Source organism: Solea solea, chromosome 7, assembly GCF_958295425.1.
Source record: "Solea solea chromosome 7, fSolSol10.1, whole genome shotgun sequence".
In the NCBI taxonomy this organism is placed as follows: domain Eukaryota; kingdom Metazoa; phylum Chordata; class Actinopteri; order Pleuronectiformes; family Soleidae; genus Solea; species Solea solea.
The window spans coordinates 23,563,664-23,583,004 of NC_081140.1; the positions used below are offsets into that span (position 1 = coordinate 23,563,664).

General features: G+C 38.6%; 2 protein-coding genes across 6 annotated transcripts in view; both read left to right on the forward strand.

Moving 5' to 3' along the window:
* aplp2 (amyloid beta (A4) precursor-like protein 2) overlaps positions 1 to 2,606 on the forward strand; it is a 66,064-nt gene extending 63,458 nt beyond the window's left edge. For all 5 annotated transcript variants that reach the window (XM_058633683.1, XM_058633685.1, XM_058633688.1 and 2 more), the window contains one exon: positions 480 to 2,606. In XM_058633683.1, the coding sequence (XP_058489666.1) occupies positions 480 to 581 (102 nt within the window). In that variant the 3' untranslated portion in view covers positions 582 to 2,606. The remainder of the gene's footprint in view (positions 1 to 479) is intronic.
* Positions 2,607 to 4,482: 1,876 nt separating this feature from the next.
* Positions 4,483 to 19,141, forward strand: st14a (ST14 transmembrane serine protease matriptase a). Its single transcript, XM_058633619.1, has 20 exons — positions 4,483 to 4,890; positions 8,331 to 8,490; positions 10,162 to 10,292; positions 10,405 to 10,475; positions 11,779 to 11,945; positions 12,052 to 12,087; positions 12,554 to 12,788; positions 13,283 to 13,425; positions 13,560 to 13,663; positions 14,243 to 14,355; positions 14,448 to 14,584; positions 14,668 to 14,772; positions 14,864 to 14,971; positions 15,509 to 15,625; positions 16,068 to 16,199; positions 16,375 to 16,558; positions 17,232 to 17,503; positions 17,878 to 18,014; positions 18,223 to 18,412; positions 18,507 to 19,141. The coding sequence occupies exons 1-19, from the start codon at positions 4,849 to 4,851 to the stop codon at positions 18,379 to 18,381; spliced, it is 2,553 nt and encodes an 850-aa protein (XP_058489602.1). The 5' UTR covers positions 4,483 to 4,848; the 3' UTR covers positions 18,382 to 18,412; positions 18,507 to 19,141.
* Positions 19,142 to 19,341: the final 200 nt, after the last annotated feature.

Here is a 19,341-nt window from a genome sequence, read left to right on the forward strand (position 1 = left end):
TAAGTTGCACTTTCATATTCAAAGTGAAGCACTGGTGGTGCTTTTCCATAATCAGGTGATACTGAACTTTAATCAAACAAGTAAACCAGTTCAATAACTGAATAAATTAACAAATCTTCAACTCCAAACTGAAAACCAAATAATCTAAGGTCAACACTATTGTTATTATTATTATTATTATTATTATTATTATTATTATTATTATTATTATTAATAATAATAACAATAATAATAATAATAATAATATGTTTAAAAACACACAGTTTGCCTCGGGCCGGCTCTGTGTGCAGCAGTCAATTATGTGGGGAAAATATCGTGGTGTGCATGTGATAAATGATTGTCTCATATGTTGAAAACTTGACAGGTGCAACCAGATTATTGTCCCTGCAGCATTTAAATACAACACACACAGCATGTTGTGCCGTCAGTGCGTCGTGTCCTTGTCCCCCGTCATGAATGTCCCGTTGTCTGTCTCACAGGTTGACCCCATGCTGACACCAGAGGAACGTCACCTCAACAAGATGCAGAACCACGGCTACGAAAACCCCACTTACAAATATCTGGAGCAGATGCAGATCTAACCAGAGGGGAGGGGGCACAGTGGAGGACGGCTACCGCGGGGAACATACTACTGACCAATAACACATGATGCTGTTGTTTCAATTATTTGCATACATCCAAACTCCATTTACTGGTTTGTTGAAAACAATCCTTACATAATGCTACTACTTCTACTACTGCTACTATTGTACTATAGAGCTCTTTTTTGATCATGTTTCTTTTTTGAAAGGGTGATGTACCTGCCATTTATTTTACATTTCAGAAAATGTGATTCTGCTGATCTCTCTGTAATTATCAGTACAACTCTCTCAGATCAAGGTGTATAACATTTCTTCGGATATTTTGTTTTATTTCTTAAAGTGAACGGCAAATCAAGTTAGAATTTAAAAGTGGTTCTGAGTAGTCATCATCAAACCGGCCCACCAGGCACTACACTTTTTCCCCATCATTCAAGTGTCACGCGAGCAGTTTCTGATGGTTTCCTCAAAAATACTTGGTGTTTTATTTTGTTTTTTGTTTTTTTCTCCTCTCGATAGATTGCTTGTATATGAAGGTTCTTTGTACTGATTAAAATGTATAGTGAAACGACAAATGAGAAAAAAAAATGAAATCATGAATTATTTACTTTCTGTTCTTTGTTACGATAACTGACAGAAATATACATATACAGTTGAAATATATAAATATATATACATATGAGAGTAGGTGTTTTTAAGTCCACTTATTTTCCCCCGGGGGAAGAGTTTGATTAGGGTTCTCGGCTCGGCGTTCACGAGTTGTGTTTGCAGGCGCGTGGTGAGGAAGAGTCGGCGAAGGTGAAGGCGTGCACAGGCCCCCAGCTCAAACACATCGCACAGAACCCACTGTGAACTGGTACAAAGTGATAGTGACAACTTATGCCCTCATACACACACAAACACAGGCTGATATTAATGAGGAAACGGATCAGTACAATAAGAATTTGCGTTTGATATCTGTGCTTCATAGTTGAATGTATTGCGGAAGCTTCTTTTTCCCAAACTATATAAATGTGTCCGACAGGCTCCCTCATGGCTTCCGTTTTAATTCAGCGTCACATATGTTGTGCTCATGAAACGCCATGAAACTGACAAGATATGTGTTTTCCAGGGTGGGAGTTTTTCCTTTTTTTAATTTTTTGTACAAATTATCAACAGCAAAACTAATTAATTGAAGAAAAAAAAATGGTAATGTCTACACACGTTATTGGAGCAGCTGTTAGCTTTGCTGGTCATGAAGCGTGAAACAGTGTGATGCAGCTGCTGTTGAAATGATGTTGAAATACAAGCAAGTTTGTTGAATTTAGGGGCGCTGCAGTACAAAAATGGGGTCACGGCAATTGGTAAACACTGGATGAAGTGATTTCCTGAATCTGAATACTCCACAAATTTGGGGGGATTGCTGAAGTTATATTTGGAGATTTGTGTGAAAAACTCATTTTCAATCCCGATTTTTGGGGTTCAGGTTCACAGAAAGGCCTGGGATCAAAGCCACCTGTAGATAATGTGGAGCTGGAGGGTTGTGCAGGCAGACCGAGAAAGACTAGGCTTGAAGAGCTGGTTTCTGAAAAACAAATTAAAAAAAAAGCTAACTTGTTTAAATTTCCAGGTAGAGAATGACACAAAAGTAAAGTGAATCCTAGAGTCCTCTCTCTTTCTCTCTTAGTATTTGTCTTTGTATGCCTGTATAGTTGATGTTGCAATCATGGCTTTTTTTCTGGAAGATTACCTGTGGTGTGCATTGTTCTTATATGAAATGATATGATATATATTTTTAAGTTTGTTTTCTTGTTTTCTATTTTTTTTCTCTTCTTCTTCTTCCTGTGACAGTATCTCTGTATGTGACTGTCTCACTATGCACCCAAACGGCTTCAATCTTGTAATTGCCTGCTTGATTGTGGGATTGGGACTGGGAACTAATATAATATAAACAATAGTGATTTTTAAAAAAAGAAAAAGTGATTGACACCAATGGAAACAGATTCATGGTTACAGGGGGGATACACATCAATAAATTCACAACTTTCATATGGCTGTGTCGTCTTTTATACAGATTAGATAGATAGATAGATAGATAGATAGATAGATACATAGATACATAGATACATAGATACATAGATAGATACTATGTTTAAAGATCTAGTTTGTAAGAATTGGTGACATCTGGTGGTGGCACTGCAAAATGTAAAAAAACAACACCTCTGCTCACCACTCTTTTGATATTTTGACATCTGACTTGATTTTAAAAATGTGGGGGACCACAGACACAAGAACTTTGTACAAGTTACGATTCTAAACAAATGTATGCATCATAGGTCATTGCGGGTTCTGCTCACGCTCTCAATTGCTGTTCAGTCATAAATATCAAACATGCTTAATATTTGGAATCCGAAAGACTTATACATCCGATGACATTAAAATCGCGTCTGTTAATCCCTCACACTACAGAACAATTTGGCCAGATAATCTATTCAAATCAGTGTTAAATTGGAAGGCACCCATGACTGTCGGAAGGACCGGAATCTGGCCAAATATCGTCTAGTGTGGGGCAGGCTTTGGGGAAACTATGGTGGCCTTCACATACTAAAATGGCTGTTACACCTCTTTCGTTGTGGCTGGTTTGTCCATTCAGTTTGTTGACGAAACATGTCTGCACAAAATGGTGAATGGCAGAAAGCAAGGCCCTTGCCTATAGCACATGTAAAAAGCTTATTCCAAGTCTATGTAAACCAAATTAGTTTTATTGATTACTTTAAGTGATTATACAAATACAGCATGTAAACATATTTTTTTCAAATCTAAAAAGTGTATTATATGTCAAGTTGTTTTCAGTTAAGCATGAATATCGATGTAAACACATTTAAATAATAATAACCATAACAACAATAATAATAATAATAAAATGTATTAGTAGAGGACTACACATTTGTCATTGCAAAGTGCTTCGCACCATCAACAGATAAAATAGGTCATAAAATGTCGGGGCGGGGATGTAGTTGTGCAGGAAGTACTGAATTTCTTCATTAACAGATTCTAGTGATTCGGTACACCGAAAACACCTGCTTCACTCGTCACTAATTTGCATGTTTGTGTCGTATATAACACAATGTATGGCCATGCCGAGCCTTGCTACTATAGTGGGAAAGTGCCATATGGAGTCTTCAATTAGCAGCAAAACTGAAAAGATTTCTTCCAAATTAAAATGATTTTACCTACAGTGTGTTTTACACACTTGACCTTTAAGGTGTTTCAGGTCTGGGGTTTATTTTGAAATGTTTCAGGTGTACAGTGTACATGTCCTGACAAGATGTATCACTCTGCCTGTGTCAGACGCATTTATACATGATGTTGCAAAACATGGATGGGTTTAAGTTCCATGTAGATTATTGTGGGGATTTCCTTTACGGGAGAGGATGTCCTCATCATGACCAGGGTTGTAAAAAAAAGAATGGAGGTGAATGAGTCATCATTTTACTCCCTCCCCCCCCAAAAAAACTGTCAAACAAATCACATGACTGATACTAAAAATTCTTCACGAAACCTTTACTAAATCGGTGATAGTTTTCTAAAAAGTGATGTTTCTTCTTTTCTTTTCTTTTACCTATTACCTATCAGTTTTAGAACCTGAGTGCAGGCTTTAATTGTGTCCCCCCCCGCCAAGCTTCTTCATATACGCAAAATAAACCGTAAATGTATCTCAATGTACGCCTAAAAACGCAGTTACTGTTTGTTTGTTGATTTTTGGTACTTTTATGAATATTTTCTCCATGTGACTTCGCTTTCCAAAGGTCGCTCTCATCTGTAAACAGGAAGTGCTTGTAGCTGCGGAGACACGCCCGTAGAAACCTGAAGCTCCCGGAACACCTTTTTCTTCCCCCCGCCCCCCTCCTCTGCTAGTTTCCCTCCGTTGTAGTTACTGGTAACACGTACGGCAGGTAGGTAGGCGACATATCCAGGTGGGACACGCACCAGTGAACAGCTGAAGAAGAGCCTTCATTTAACAATTCCAGAGGACTGCTTTTCCCCCCTCTTTTAATCTCTATTATACACTTCTGTGTCGTTTTCTCTGAATTAATTGACAAAGAACATTACTAATCTCTTGGCGACAACGGCCTGCAGGTGCACCTCGGAAAACAGCCTGAGGGAAGTTTCAAAACTACCAGAGGTCGAAGGAAATAAAAAAAGACAGAGGAGTTCCGGTGGACGAGAAGAAGTAGATAGGTTTGTTCGTTTTTTTTAGTTTTAATTTTGTCGCAGGTGGCAAACCCTGATGGATTACATGGATAGTGGACTGAGATACACCCCAAACTCGGTAAGAAACTAGTGCCTCTTCACAGTCTATACTTTCTTTCTGTGAGATGTTTATTTGTTTGTGTTTGTTTGTTTCAAATGAAACGGTTAAGGCTCCGTGGGCCTAACAAGGACGATTTTAAAAGTTTCAAATCAGTAGATATTGACAAGTATCATGATAAGTTGAGTTTTGCTTCTGATTGACAATTGTTGGTAAATTTATTTGAGGTTTTACATATATGGAAAGAAACACTTGTTAAAAGCAAAGTGTATAGTTGCTGATATGGGTGAAAATTACCTCCCACTATATATTGTTATTGAATCATTTACCAGCTTTAGAGTGAGTTTCACACCGATTGCACATTTGCACTTTTAATCCATGAACAAACAACAAAACACACAGAAAGATGACACAACATGCATATAGAACATGAGATATGGGGCGAAACATAAGTAAATAAAGAGACCATAAGTATAATAATAAGTCTTTAAACTGTGCGATAATGGGACCAAAGAAGCAGATTAAATGTGTATGCATAGGCAAATAGGCTTGTCTTAAAGCGAGCCACTGATGTTATGAAAGAAAAAAGAAACGACAAATAAAATCCATCCAACTTTCCCAGCAGAGTAAATCGATATGTTCTGTCACTTTGGCAAGCATATTTTACCAGGCTGAAAGGTCTTCCACCCAGCATGATACCAGTTTGTATCCATTAAATATTCATGATATTTCAGGGTCGATTGTCTCCCAAAAACTAATGGAAAAGCAGAATTTGTGACCAAAAATGTGTATACAGTCGGGAACTTTTCTCCACACGTCCTGCACATTGGGGCCAAACTGTAGAACATTCACTCAAGCAAACCCCAGTATGTAGGGTCACTTTTAATTTTAAGGTAGTTCAATTTAGAAGGTGTCCATTACGTTAATGCACAAATGTTAGATCAATAATTTATAGGCAAGAGAACTTTCTCACACCAGCTTTACACAGAATTAAAGTCCATCTATTTTAATCAAATTAAAACAGGTTGAGTATTGCAATTCTAGTCACATTATGTGTCAATCAGATTATAATTTCTAAAAATACATTGTATATATATATATATATGTATATGTGTGTGTGCCTCCACCTTAATATGTTTACACATTTATTCAGAATGTTTTACAAAAACGAATGACAATATTAAAGTCACTGTGGTCATAATGTAGTTACAATCAGACTATGACCTGTAACATGTAAGCAGGAATATAAATGTAATCCTCCATAAGGAATTCATTCCATATATATGTAGTCACTCTCAATGCACAATTGATAAAAAATCAAAACCAAAATGGAAAAAAACAAAGCTTTCATTTCTTTGCCAAATGTCTGAAACAGTGCGGATCAGTATCTGTGTCATAGAGTTTCATGTGGCACTTTGAAGGTGAACTCTTAAACTTGTTTTACCGGCCATTTCTTCATTCTGTGCAGCCTCTAATTCCTGTGCTGCAAAAATAGTGGTGCACATTACAGCAGGCGTATTCACGATGCATACTCAAGCCATTTTTTAATTCATTTACGTCAGAGCTATCGTTCGTAGGGGAAATGGCAGAAATCGTCAGAAAACCTTGAGTCTCGTGGTTAAACCTTCAACCCAATGCCCTTGTGTTTGCAGCAGGTTCATTCCCACCTGCAGAAAAGAGTCAGTAATAGTCAAATTCTCTGAATAAAACATTCTTGACACGGTTATTTTTACATATCTATGGAGGTTGCATGTTGGGAAACCATGGAGCTGCTGCCTGAATTCCTCCAGGTTCCTCCACCCTGTTGCAACTTGTTCAGTTGAGTCCTCCTGTTGTGTTGACTAACAGTCATTCACTATTACTACAGTACATGCATTCACGGTACAAATTTATAAGTACTACAAGGCGAGGTTAACGGTGCTAAAGCCTGTTTATGGTCACTGACAGGAAAACAGGGCATTGATTTGCGCATGATTGCATGACATGTATTTCTCCTGTCCTCAGGAATAAGAAGCTAAATGAGATATTTAGCTTATTAACAAGGAATATTATATGAATAATTCATAGTGTTATCATAATTAAATTGATTAAAACATGGGCAATCACAAAGTCCCCATAGTGTCACAAAATATGGACACTTTGTGGCTTATTTCACACTTCATTAAGCGAAGCTGTGACAGTATTTCAGCAATTCTTGTGTTTTTAATAAACAGTACAGCCAGGAGTCTTTCATCTTGTTTATAAGGAGATGCAGTGTTATGGCATTTAAAAAAAAAAAATAGAATCTAATTGAATTGAATTTACAGCTTCTAACCTTTGCCAACAATATTTGGTATACAAACAGGTCAGAGCACAAAACACAGGACAGTTGTCAAAATGTTTTCCACGCTGCAGTGAGAATTGAATGTGACAAATGTAAAACTAATGTGCAAGTCATTATTATATATATATATATATATATATATTATTTTTAGAAATTGGCAGCCCTAAAATCAAAGACATTTTAAATCTTTGCAATCGCCTGTGAACTCTGCCATGCAGCCGAGCTCAGAAACTTGTTGTGTTTCCACTTCAGCTGTGTGAGTAGTTTGGTCACAGCAGGTTTGACAGGATTTTACATGGTGAAACTTTGGTCCTCCCTCCCCCCTCTCCTGTGTCTCCTCTTAAAGGTAACAACAGAGCTCTGACTCAGACTTGACGTTTACTTTTGATTCATAAACGGCAACAAGTCACTGAAACTCTCCTCCGGGCTTTTCATGACTGGATTTTGAAGGATGATTCATGACTATTTATTTTCCATATAAAACCACTTGTCCAGGACATTAGGTTGACATTATACCAGCAGCTCATCTGCTTTAGAATAAAGCTGTGTAGTTACTAGTTGACCATAGGCTGAGGCATTCCTTACATACACAAGTATCTACTTGTGTCTGCAGCAGTCACTTATCTCTAGTTGATTATCTACACAGGTACACAAAGCCACAGCATTTTCATTGTCGTTTTTACAAGAATAAAACTGTTTATACTGTAGATATCATAGATGAAAAAGCAGCTGCATGTCTAGAAAGAGCAACACATTTCTCTCACCCTCCTGTGAAATTGATTGACTCAGGGCTGCAACAATTCTCATTAACTATATTGATAACCAAATGATCCGTTTCAGTGTTTAGGTTCTCTGATTCTTTTATTAGATTGGTTTAAAGTGAATAAGTAGTATTAAACTTGCTGGACATGATTCTGGCCGTTTGAGGTGACATCCATAGTGCTTTGGATGTGGCTGCCATCCACATCCACTGCCAAAAACATCTATTGCTGCTGCCTTCATTTTATTTTATAAACTAGGACGCAGCATTTAAGTCCGGCGAAAATGGAGACCTTTAAAAATGATGAAGTAGGCTGCGACAAAAAAATATCAGCTGTGAACAAAGATGCATGATCTTGCTTTTCTTTCTCTCAACCAGGACAAAGACTGGGACACGAATGTCCAGTTCCTGCCAGCTTCTGATAACAAAAAGCTTGAGAAGAAAAAGGGTCCGGGAAAAATTGGGGCTGTGATCGGTGTGGTCATCTTCGCTGCCGTGGTTGCGCTTATGACTGGACTGCTAGTCTGGCATTTCCACTGTAAGTAGCCCTTCATCTTGCCTCAGTCCACTGGAGTGATTTCATGTACAGACACAGAAGTGAAGAAGAGAAAGCACACTGATGGCCACTGAGCTCAATTGTGACACCGTGAGACCAGTAACAACACTATTATTATGACTGCAATTATGAAACTGACTCGAGAACAGGTTGCAGATAGAAACTTAACTAACAGCGTTGACACATGTTAAGTGGAAGGTGACCTATTGTTTCTACTCTGTTGCACTGGTGTATTCATTGAATTACAATTAAAGTGTGTCCATATAGGTTACATTCCTTTATACTTGTGAACTAGGGCTGGGCATTGTACCCAATCCCCTTTGCTCGCTGTTAATTGAACACTCTAAATTGACCCCAGCCACGGGGGGCCCATCTAGTGCACTCCTTGTGCTGGTCCCAAGCCTGGATAAAAGGGAAGGTTGCACCAGGAAGGGTATCTTCGATGGTGACCCCTAGAGAGGGAGCAGCTGAAAGACAAATATTTTTGAAAATGTATTATAAAAAGTTGATCAGTTAAGAATGTTTTACCAATGATTGCACAGATGAGAAATAATTTATACTCCAATGACCTCATTTCTGGTGCATGTTACCAGAAGGTGGCAGCAGCTAACGTAGTAAGCGGACTGCATTTATGTTTGCCCAAGTGATGAAATTTAAGAGGTTTCTTGAATGCATCTTCATGCCGCTCCTCTAAGCTCAACACGCTGTGGACCCAGTGGAAGAGACGGAATTTGTTTTCTTATAGTTATGAATTTCCCTTTGACAAAATTATATTATCTAGTGCTGAAGTTGCGTAATTTAAATTCAGTCTTATAGATTTCGGCTGACATTTCTTGAAGACCATGGTGAAGTTAGTTCAGTTACAAATTCAGTGTAAACATAGGGCAAAAGATTCAGCTATCACAAAGAATTGCTTGAAGAAACATGTTGATTGTTCCTCCTTAGTTTTGTTTGGTTAAACACTTAACATAAAGGTAGATAATTGATCATGTTATAGTTTCTTTGTGTTGGGACACTATCAACTACTTGGATTGGCAGAAAAATAAAGAAATGATAAGAGAACTGGTTACACAGTTGCAATGAGAAAGATTGCTGTTGGGTTTAAAGTATAATTTTTACATTTCATTTCCATTTAATTTTATCCGTGTGGTTTGGTCAATGTTGGCAGTATTTGTTTATTTATTGAAAGTCATATTGTGATATTCAATGTGTCCTAGTATTACAATATCAGATGTTGTGTATCAACTTGGATTTGAAATTGGCCATACGGTATTCGTTCGGACTAAATTTTTAGTCAGCTTAGTCTCGTTGGAGAAAAAGTGTTTCAAATTAAGTTTTTGCATGTTAAGTATTTTTTTCTAAAATGACTTTTTCTTAGTCTGTGTTTTAGTTAAATCTGTTGACAGGCTGTGAAAAACTAAATGATAATTTACTTTTGTTATGGAGGTAAAAGATGTGGATTACATACAAATACACATGGTTTGAATGAACTTTGAAAGCTTCATATACAAAAGGGTTTGAGCACCGTCTTTCCCTTTATTTGCACATGCAAACACCAGAGGGACTGAAAACATCACATCACAGAAGATAAATCTATTAAAGACTAGAATTTAAACTAAACTCAGAGGTAATTGTCTGTGTGTTTTCCGACAGTCCGTAAAGATGTTCGTATCAAGAGGATGTACAGCGGCTCCATGCGGATCACCAACCAGGTGTTTGAAGAGGCCTATGAGAACTCCAACAGCTCCGAGTTTAAGGCACTGTCGAGGCAGGTGATCACACAGGTGAGACTGCTGCCCACTTCTCTGCTTCACTGCTTTACATCTTCAGATTATTCAACTTTTGACTGAATTTAATTTAATTCATGCTCTGTTGTGGTTATGTTCCCGACTTCAGCTCAAAACCATTTACTCCAAGAGTCCACAACTGGCAAAATACTACAAGGGTTCCACAGTTCAAGCTTTCAGGTAAGGCAGTGAGCACCGTGTGTTTGTGTTGGTTTGCAGGATATCTTAAACTCTCATTTAAAGATCCTGTGTGTATAATTTAGGGTATATTTATCAACAGATATTGAATACAGTGTTTAAAATGTAGTTTTCATCAAACCAATATTGTACTGTGAAGTCACATTGTATGAAACAAAAGTGTGCCAGAATAAAGGACGATCAAATCTCATGTAAGGTCTCACCTCGTGTACAAAAGTTTGAAATCATTGTGGACTCACAGTGCAGTGTGTGGCTGTTTTGGAGTATTGTTATTGTTATTGCTTTTTGGTGGTGATTTTGAGGTTCGACCATTATTTCTTCATCTTATTATAAAGAATTGTTGTTATAAGCCTTAATTATATTATGACTTGCAATATCATGGATGTATAAATTAAATATTTAATGCAATGTCAATGCCAATGCTTCTGACTGTCTTTAATCTTAGGTTTCAGGCATTTTCACATCTATTTAAGTCTAAAAAGTTTCTCCTCGGGGTCTTTTTTCTCTGATCCATCTATAGGGGCATAATATTCAAATTCCAATTGTTTTCAACTGCCACATTTATCAACGCCTGATTATTAGTATGTCGTGATTGATGAGATACAAACCTTTTATGAATCGCACATCAAATCTGGTGTACAATGATTTCTGCACCTGGATGTATAATGACAAATTAGGGCTACTTAGATCGAAATCACTTTTACAAGTGAGACCTACCTGAACAACCATACTTGTAACAAATAACATAAAAAAAAAACATAAATTCAAATATTACAGACTGTAAAACAAAGCACAAGACAGCAGTCATTAGTCGTCCATTTATCAGTTTGTTTGGTAACTACCTCCTGTATTCTACCTTTATATTTACTGTTACCTACATTGGATTTACCTTTATGTGGCCCCAGTCCACCAGTGGTTACCGTCATGTTTGTACAGTAGCCCAGAAAGGACAAATCATACACTGGTTGTCACAGGAAGGGCTTTTTGTTTCAAATGCTACAACACAATAGTTTAGCAGAACATGCTGATTTAATAGCACCTATGTAAATATTTTAAAACATAATCTAATAATACATAACAGTACATTTGTGTGTAATAAAATACTAAAAGCCAAGTTTAATTGTTGAGCTGTGAAACACAAAAATTAGATTTTGAAACGCAAAGTGGTAATTAATATAAAGTCATGTGTAAGTGAAATCAAAGGTTTCCCAGGCAACATTGCATCAGTTTGAATTTATTTATTTTTTTTTTATTAATTTATTTTTCCTTGTCTCTTGCATTCTAGTGAAGGAAGCGTAATTGCTTACTACCTCTCTGAGTTCAACATCCCTTCAGGCCAAGAGGCATCCGTCGACGGCGCCATGGCGACAGTGGACAGGCTCGTGGAAAAAGAGCAGCGTGCGCTGAACAGACCTGGCAACGCTCTGGTCCTTGATGATGTGGTGTCTTCAGGTAGAGTAGAAGCAAATCTCATTTAACCTCATTTTGATCGAGGTAGTCGTCGTATTTTACCTTTCCCACTGTCCTCATATCAATAATGTCTGTGTCATTTTCACAGCACTGGATACCCGTCTGGTTTCTGGATCGTTCAGCAGTAAGTGCTCAGTTTGTTATTGTCATCAGTGAAATCATGTAAATAATGTTGTGTGAAATACCTACAGTACATGTTATTTCTCAGTTTTATATCAAAGCATAGTTTGAACTTAGGGCTGCAACAATTAATACATTGAATTACCTGTTTTGATAGTCAATAATGCATTTTCTCAGATTTTTCAGCTTCATCAATGGGAATATATTCAGATTTCCTTGCTCCATATACAAAAGTATTCATTAAAACTGAATAACATTGTAATAACTTTTAAGAACATTATCATTTCGATGATTCAAAAACAGCAACAGCATCAACATTTTATGGACCAAACAAAGAATCCTTAAATGTAGAAATATAATTGTTAGATTCATTGATTATGAAAATAATTATTAGTTGTAGCCCTATTGCAATTCATTACAACCTCTATGCCTTAACTTTTGTGGTAAATAAGACATTGTTTCTCTCTCAGGATTTTTGAGGTTTTCCGAACACACAAGGTCAAATTACATCGGGCAGATCCAATCCCCTGGCTTCCCCAACAGTCCGTATTCCTCCAACACCTTCATCCAGTGGCAGCTGAGAGCCGATCCAAACTACGTCATCAAGTTGGACTTCGACACCATGAACCTGGAGGACGACTGCAGGAATGATTTTGTCAAAATCTACGACTCCCTGGTGGCCATCGAGAGTCGCGTTATGGAGGAGTGAGTTTGTCTTTTTTGCTTCGTTTGTTTACAGCTCTTTCCCTCATACATGTGTTCACTGTGAGTGTGTTTGTGTGTGTGTGTGTGAGGTCCTCTGCTAGTCACATGCTTTTGCTTCTTCTGCTTTACTATACATGAAGCTGCAGATCACATGCCCAAAGTTCATTCAAAGAATTGTGTTTGTTTTCAAAACACAATTTTATGGTCCAAACAACTTATTGATTAATGTAGAGACAAAATTGTTAGGTGCAGCTCTAGTCGCTAAACGTGTTACATCTGTCCCTTATATGCTATGTCATTATATAGCATATCTAAACAATAAAGACACATGCTTTCACCAAGGGTCAAGTGTTTTTCACAACATGGATGCTTGTTATGACACGACACAATATCAACTCTGAGGAAACTACTGCTGTATCTCAAAGAAAAGGCCACACCATCCAGTCAGAAAAACAGTGCACGTAGGAAATTCATTTTCATATTTTCCCCTGCAGGATGTGTGGATACTATTCACCCAGTGAAAAACTCACATTTCTGTCCTCTGGTAACGTCATGCTGGTGACTATGGCCACGAATGATCGAGAAAATTACCCAGGGTTCAGAGCAAAGGTCTCACAAGTCCGCCGTGGAACTACAGGTAAGAACTTAAGTTTGCAAGATTATTCACTCACTTAAGCCTGCGTTCTAAGACGTACCATCCATTTAACTATAATTACAAATACACTGTCTTTATTTATGATTTGTATTTGTTGTTTTTTTGTTTTTCTACAGGCACCACATGCGGTGGTCAGCTAACTGGCCAAAAGGGCACTTTCTCTTCCCCCAATTTTCCAAATTACTATCCTCCTCGTCTCACATGTCAGTGGTCAATTGAGGTGAGATGTCAGTCCAAACGTTACTCTGCCATTTCCTGAATGTATTTGATTCCGATTCACAAGGTCCAGATTCAGTTTAATTTCTGATTTAAAATTCAATTTCGCTTGGTTATAAAAGAGGTTTTCACTGAACAAATGGTGCAAATTGTACAAAATTTACAAAATCTAATGCATCAATAAAAATATTAACATTGGCTTTAAAAATTGACCCATAGTAGTTGCATTCATACACTCTTTATCTAAATGACCACACAGTGCTAAATCAAACTCAAAACCTTGAATACCAGCCTACATCCAGCAGAGGGCGCTGTGAGGGGAGCTTGTCCTGTAGCCATTTCCTTTTCATTTCATCAGAAAAAGAAAATGTTCAGTTGCTTTGCGGTGACAATGGTGGACACAAACAAATTAACTATGACATCAACAGCTGACTCAGCTGTTATCATAGCTGTTACCAAACAGCTTACAGTTCTCGCAGAGGATATTGTCTCAAAGAATCTTTGTTTTGTGTCTGTTATTTATTGCATGTCAGGTCGTTGCATATCCATTTTCCTTCTTAAATCATGTCTGTCAATCTTTCAGGTCCCTACTGGCAAGTCAGTGATGTTGAAATTCAAAAAGTTCCTCCTGTCTGAGCCCGGGCAGGACAGCAGCAAAGGCTGTTATAAAGACTACGTGGAGGTCAATGGAAAGAAGTGAGTCCATGCTTGTATGTATAAAAATCAGCTTATACGGTTTTCCCTTGAAGACTAAGCATTTCAATTGTGTTTGTACGCCTCACCCTCAGATTGTGTGGCGAACAACCTGATGGAGTATTAACAGAAACGAGCAAGTCAAACAAAATGTCCGTGGTGTTTTACTCCGATTCCTCCTACGTGGACCGAGGCTTTGACGCCGAGTTTGAGGCCATCGATGTTAAAGACCGTAAGTGAATCCGTTTCTCCCTGACGACGATTGTTCACAACGTTAAGCGAAAGTGTATCTCATGTTCACTGTGTAATCCGCAGCTTGTCCAAAGCAGTTCCAGTGCAACAACCAGCGTTGCATTAAATCTGAACTCAGTTGCGACGGCTGGAACGACTGTGGAGACATGAGCGATGAGTTAAAATGCAGTAAGTAAATCAGATCAGACTCATGATACTGCTTTAAATTGCTCGTTTGATTTGTAACATTTCATGTTTTTAAACTGTGTTTTCCCTCCAGAGTGCAGCCCCGAACACATCAGTTGTAAAAACGGACTGTGTAAGCCATCGTTCTGGAAATGTGACGGTATTGATGACTGTGGTGACGGCACAGACGAGCTCAACTGTGGTAAGATAATTTATTTCACATAACACCGTGCAATACTTTCAGTTCAGATACAGATGTATACACATAAATCTATCTCTGATGGGAAGCCAGTGGACAAGTGGAAACAGGAATTGGGCTTGCTTGGGTTGCTGCTTGAAGTTTATGGAGGGATTTTTGAGGGAGACCAGAGAGGAGAGAGGTAATATGGGACCATCATCCATATTTGTACAAGATAAAAATTGAGTCATGTACATGTACAGGATACATGTAGAAGTAATACCAACATAAATAAAGCCATAGTAGTTCTGTTAAACAAGTAGTTACCCCTGCATTCAGCAGTTTAATGACAGAAGGAATGAATGACTTGGAGTAGTTGTTTGTCTTCCTGGGAGGCGGCAGGAAATGTCGTCCTGACAGCATCAATAAAAAGTCACCAGACAGGATATTATCACGATTAATGTTACATTCAGTCGTCTGGAGGACACGTTTCTCACAGAGAGAGAGGTCAAATCAGCTTTCTCACATGTGCTTTTCTTTTTTCTTTTTTTTCTATTGAAGGTGGATGCAAATCCGGACAAATCGCTTGTAGGAATAGCAAATGTGTCTCTGAGAAGAATCGCTGTGACGGTAAGGACGACTGTGGGGACGGATCGGACGAGCTCGACTGTGGCAGAGGTGAGACCAGTTCTCCTTGTCTCCTGAAAAGTCAAAGGATCAGCAAAGGATCAGTTCACACCACCTGAACACCTATAATGACCACCTATGAAGTTATAAAGCCTCAATTAGTGCAGCTAATGCATGGCAGCGTTTTGAAAATCATCAGGCTGACAAATCAGAAGTGAGGTGCCAACAGGATGTAGATAAACCGAGAGGAAATGTTGATTATAGATTATGAAGTGTAGACAGTTTGGTTCAGTCTTAAATGGTTTGCACTCAAACGGCAATCCACACGACTCCTAACGCTGCTCTGTGTATGAACAGGTTACTGTTAGCGTTATATAGGGTTATATTCTGTAGCTTGTTTAAACTGCAGAATAAATGTGTACATTTGAGAAGAAAACATATTTATAATTCTTGTTTGAAATGTACATTCTTCTTCTCTCGTCTTTCTCTGTAGGCTCTGCAGACACTGACACACGCTGCAGTGACGTAAGCTATAAATGTAAAAACAACAAGTGCATCAGCAAAGTGAACCCAGAATGTGACGGCACACAGGACTGCGAGGACGGGTCAGACGAGGAAAACTGCGGTACGTCTGCGTCAGATCACAACTGAGCCGTTATCTCCCGTCTGCATCGATTTGTTACTTGCGTGACAAAACAAACCGGAACCCCCGCCTGCTTCCTGACAACAAGCTGCTACAAGTTGGCGGTGTTGACGATTGATTCATAATGCTCTTTTCCTTGTTTGCTTTTTTTTTTTAGACTGCGGGAGGAGCATGTTTAAGACATCACGTATTGTGGGCGGTCAGGACACAGAAGAAGGGGAGTTTCCCTGGCAGGTCAGCCTCCATGTGAAAGGTTACAGTCATGCGTGTGGAGCTTCCATCATCAGTCCACGCTGGCTGGTCACCGCCGCTCACTGTGTGCAAGATGACGGCAAGACAAGGTAAAAACCTTTTTGTGCTGCACAATGGGATACACTCACTGGCCATTATATTAGGGACGCGTGTTGGGAATAGCGCGTGGCGTTGTCATCTGCTGCTGTTAGCACTACTGCAATCGGAGACATATTATTTGAGTTAATTTTTAAAGTTACTGTTCCCTTTTTATCATCTTGAACTGTATTTTTACCAAAAGAACTATTGCTCTCTAGAAATGTTCTCTTTTTTGGATGATTCTCTGTGAAACCTAGAGTTTCGTTGTGTTTGAAAATCCTGCTAGATCCGCAGGTTCTGAAATATTCAGATCAGCCATCTAGCACCAACAACCATGCTACGTTCAAAGTCACTTACATTAACTTTTATTCCTCGCTCTGATGCTCAGTTTGGACTCAAGCAGGTTGTCTTGACCATGTGTAGTGGTGTACCTAATAATGTGGCCAGTGAGTGTAAGTTAGGCAGTCATTCTTGCTCTCTCCCAATAGAAGTGCCTTTATCCAGTAACTGTAAACAACACACAGAGCTTGGTCCATAGAGTTATGATGCTCACATTCCCCATCTTAATATGTGCATTCTATTTATAATCTTTTTCCTGCTTCCTGTTATTTATTGAATGGGCTTTGGGGCCATGAATAGTCTTAAATATCTTGTGGTCTTGGTTTTTTGTGCGTGTGTCCTCAGATACTCTCAGCCCGGCACGTGGGAAGCCTACCTCGGCCTCCACACCCAGCGCAAGATTGGAGGTGCGGTGGTGAAGAGGAACCTCAAGCAGGTCATATCCCACCCCAACTACAACGCGTTCACCTACGACAACGACATTGCCCTGATGGAGCTCGACAGTCCAGTCACCTACTCTGACTATATCAAGCCCATCTGCTTACCAGCTCCCCAACATGACTTTCCAACTGGTAACACTGTTTGGATCACAGGGTGGGGTGCCACTCGAGAAGGAGGTAAGTCCTGATAAAACAGTTTATTTCTCATTCTGCTGAATATCTTTAGCCAGTAATACTGAAATGACAGTTTGTAATTTTGGATTTGACCAGAAGTACAATTGCACCCCCTGGAGGTCAGATAGAATAACTCAAATCTAAATTGATCACATGACCTAAATCTGTCCTTGCATTATCTGCTTATAATAGAACTGTATTATGCTTTGTTTACTCATGCTCTGTTATTTGTGACTGATAACACACACACATCACTTCTCTGTGGACCTGTCAATGGAAAATATAACTCTTGCAAAGTTCTTCTTAATTAAGAGTTGAATGACCTGTAAGAGCCTTGACATTTAGACCTAAACAGTGCTTGTGTGTTCGTGATTCAGGATTTGCTGCATCAGTGCTCCAAAAGGCCCAGGTCCGAATCATTAACCACTCTGTGTGTGATAAATTGATGGGAGGGCAGATCACCTCTCGGATGTTGTGTGCTGGAGTGCTGACCGGAGGAGTCGATGCTTGTCAGGTAAGGAGACTCAAACAACTTTGAATGTTCATTTCTCCTTCAGCGCTGTTTCACAGAAAGTCCAGGTTGTCCATATCTCCTGGTTTAATTCAGCCTGGACTGGGAAAGAAAAGAAAAAAGTCAAACATCGCTAAAATAGTATCTGCATGACTTGACCTAGCTGGACCACCAGTAAAAGTATATATATATGTGTGTTTGTCTGTTTCAGGGAGACTCCGGTGGTCCTCTTTCCAGTCCATCCGGCAGTCGCATGTTCCTGGCCGGTGTGGTGAGTTGGGGCGACGGCTGTGCCCGCAGGAACAAACCTGGCATCTACACAACTGTCACCCAATTCCGTGGGTGGATCAAAGAAAAGACGGGAGTTTAGACAACTGTGAAATGGTCTGACAAGGCCAAATGTAAGGACATGAACACATGCTGATGAGAGGAGGCATCATACAGATTTTTGCCTTGAAAGAACACTGATTTGTTTTTGGTTTTTTTTGTCCCCAGTCAATGTAGTGGCCCCCCAACTCCTTGTCTGGCTGGAATGGAAAATGGTTTCAGGAGCAATTGCAACACTTTTTCCACTGCAGTTTTTATGGGCAGGGTTTATGAAATGTGTAAATAAGTCTGTTATTTTTGTGATGAATTTTTGTTTTGTTGTTGCTGTTTTTAGTTTCTTTTAATGGAGAGCGAATGTTAGGTGCACAGTAAATAGATTTCAGTTGTGATCATTACACTCATTTGAAACATGCATCCTTTTACTCTGTTGTTTTATGGAAAGAAAAAATAATTTTTCTTGCTGTCTTTGTTTTCAATTTTATGAATTGAAAACTAAATGGCAGCAAGCTCCTTCCATCTTACCTCCTATGGCTTGGTATTTTATGCATTTTATAATTGATTTTTAGTCCAGAAAAAATCTCTGCCTGCCACTGGCCTCCTCATAATGGATGGTATTTTAACTTTTGAATGCTTTTCTATTGGCATAAAACACAGAGTAATGTTGTGGGTTTTGTTTGAGTGGAATCGTTCGTGTTATTATTATGCAAATGTGACCTTTCACCGCAATATTAGAACGTCTGTCTTTTTAAATCTGTGTAAATGTGTACATGAGATGTTTTTTAAATAAAATATTTCTAATATAACTTCCAGCCTATGTTACATTTCTCTTTTAATAATGTTTTAAACAATACATTTCCATTGCATCTAAAATAAACTTAAATAGATATAAATATTTAAAGATAGTTTTAACTCTTTTCAAAAGCGTCCAATATATAATAAACAATCAACTATTTTTGGCTACATTGTATATACATATAGCAAAATATGCAAAGACACTGCCCGT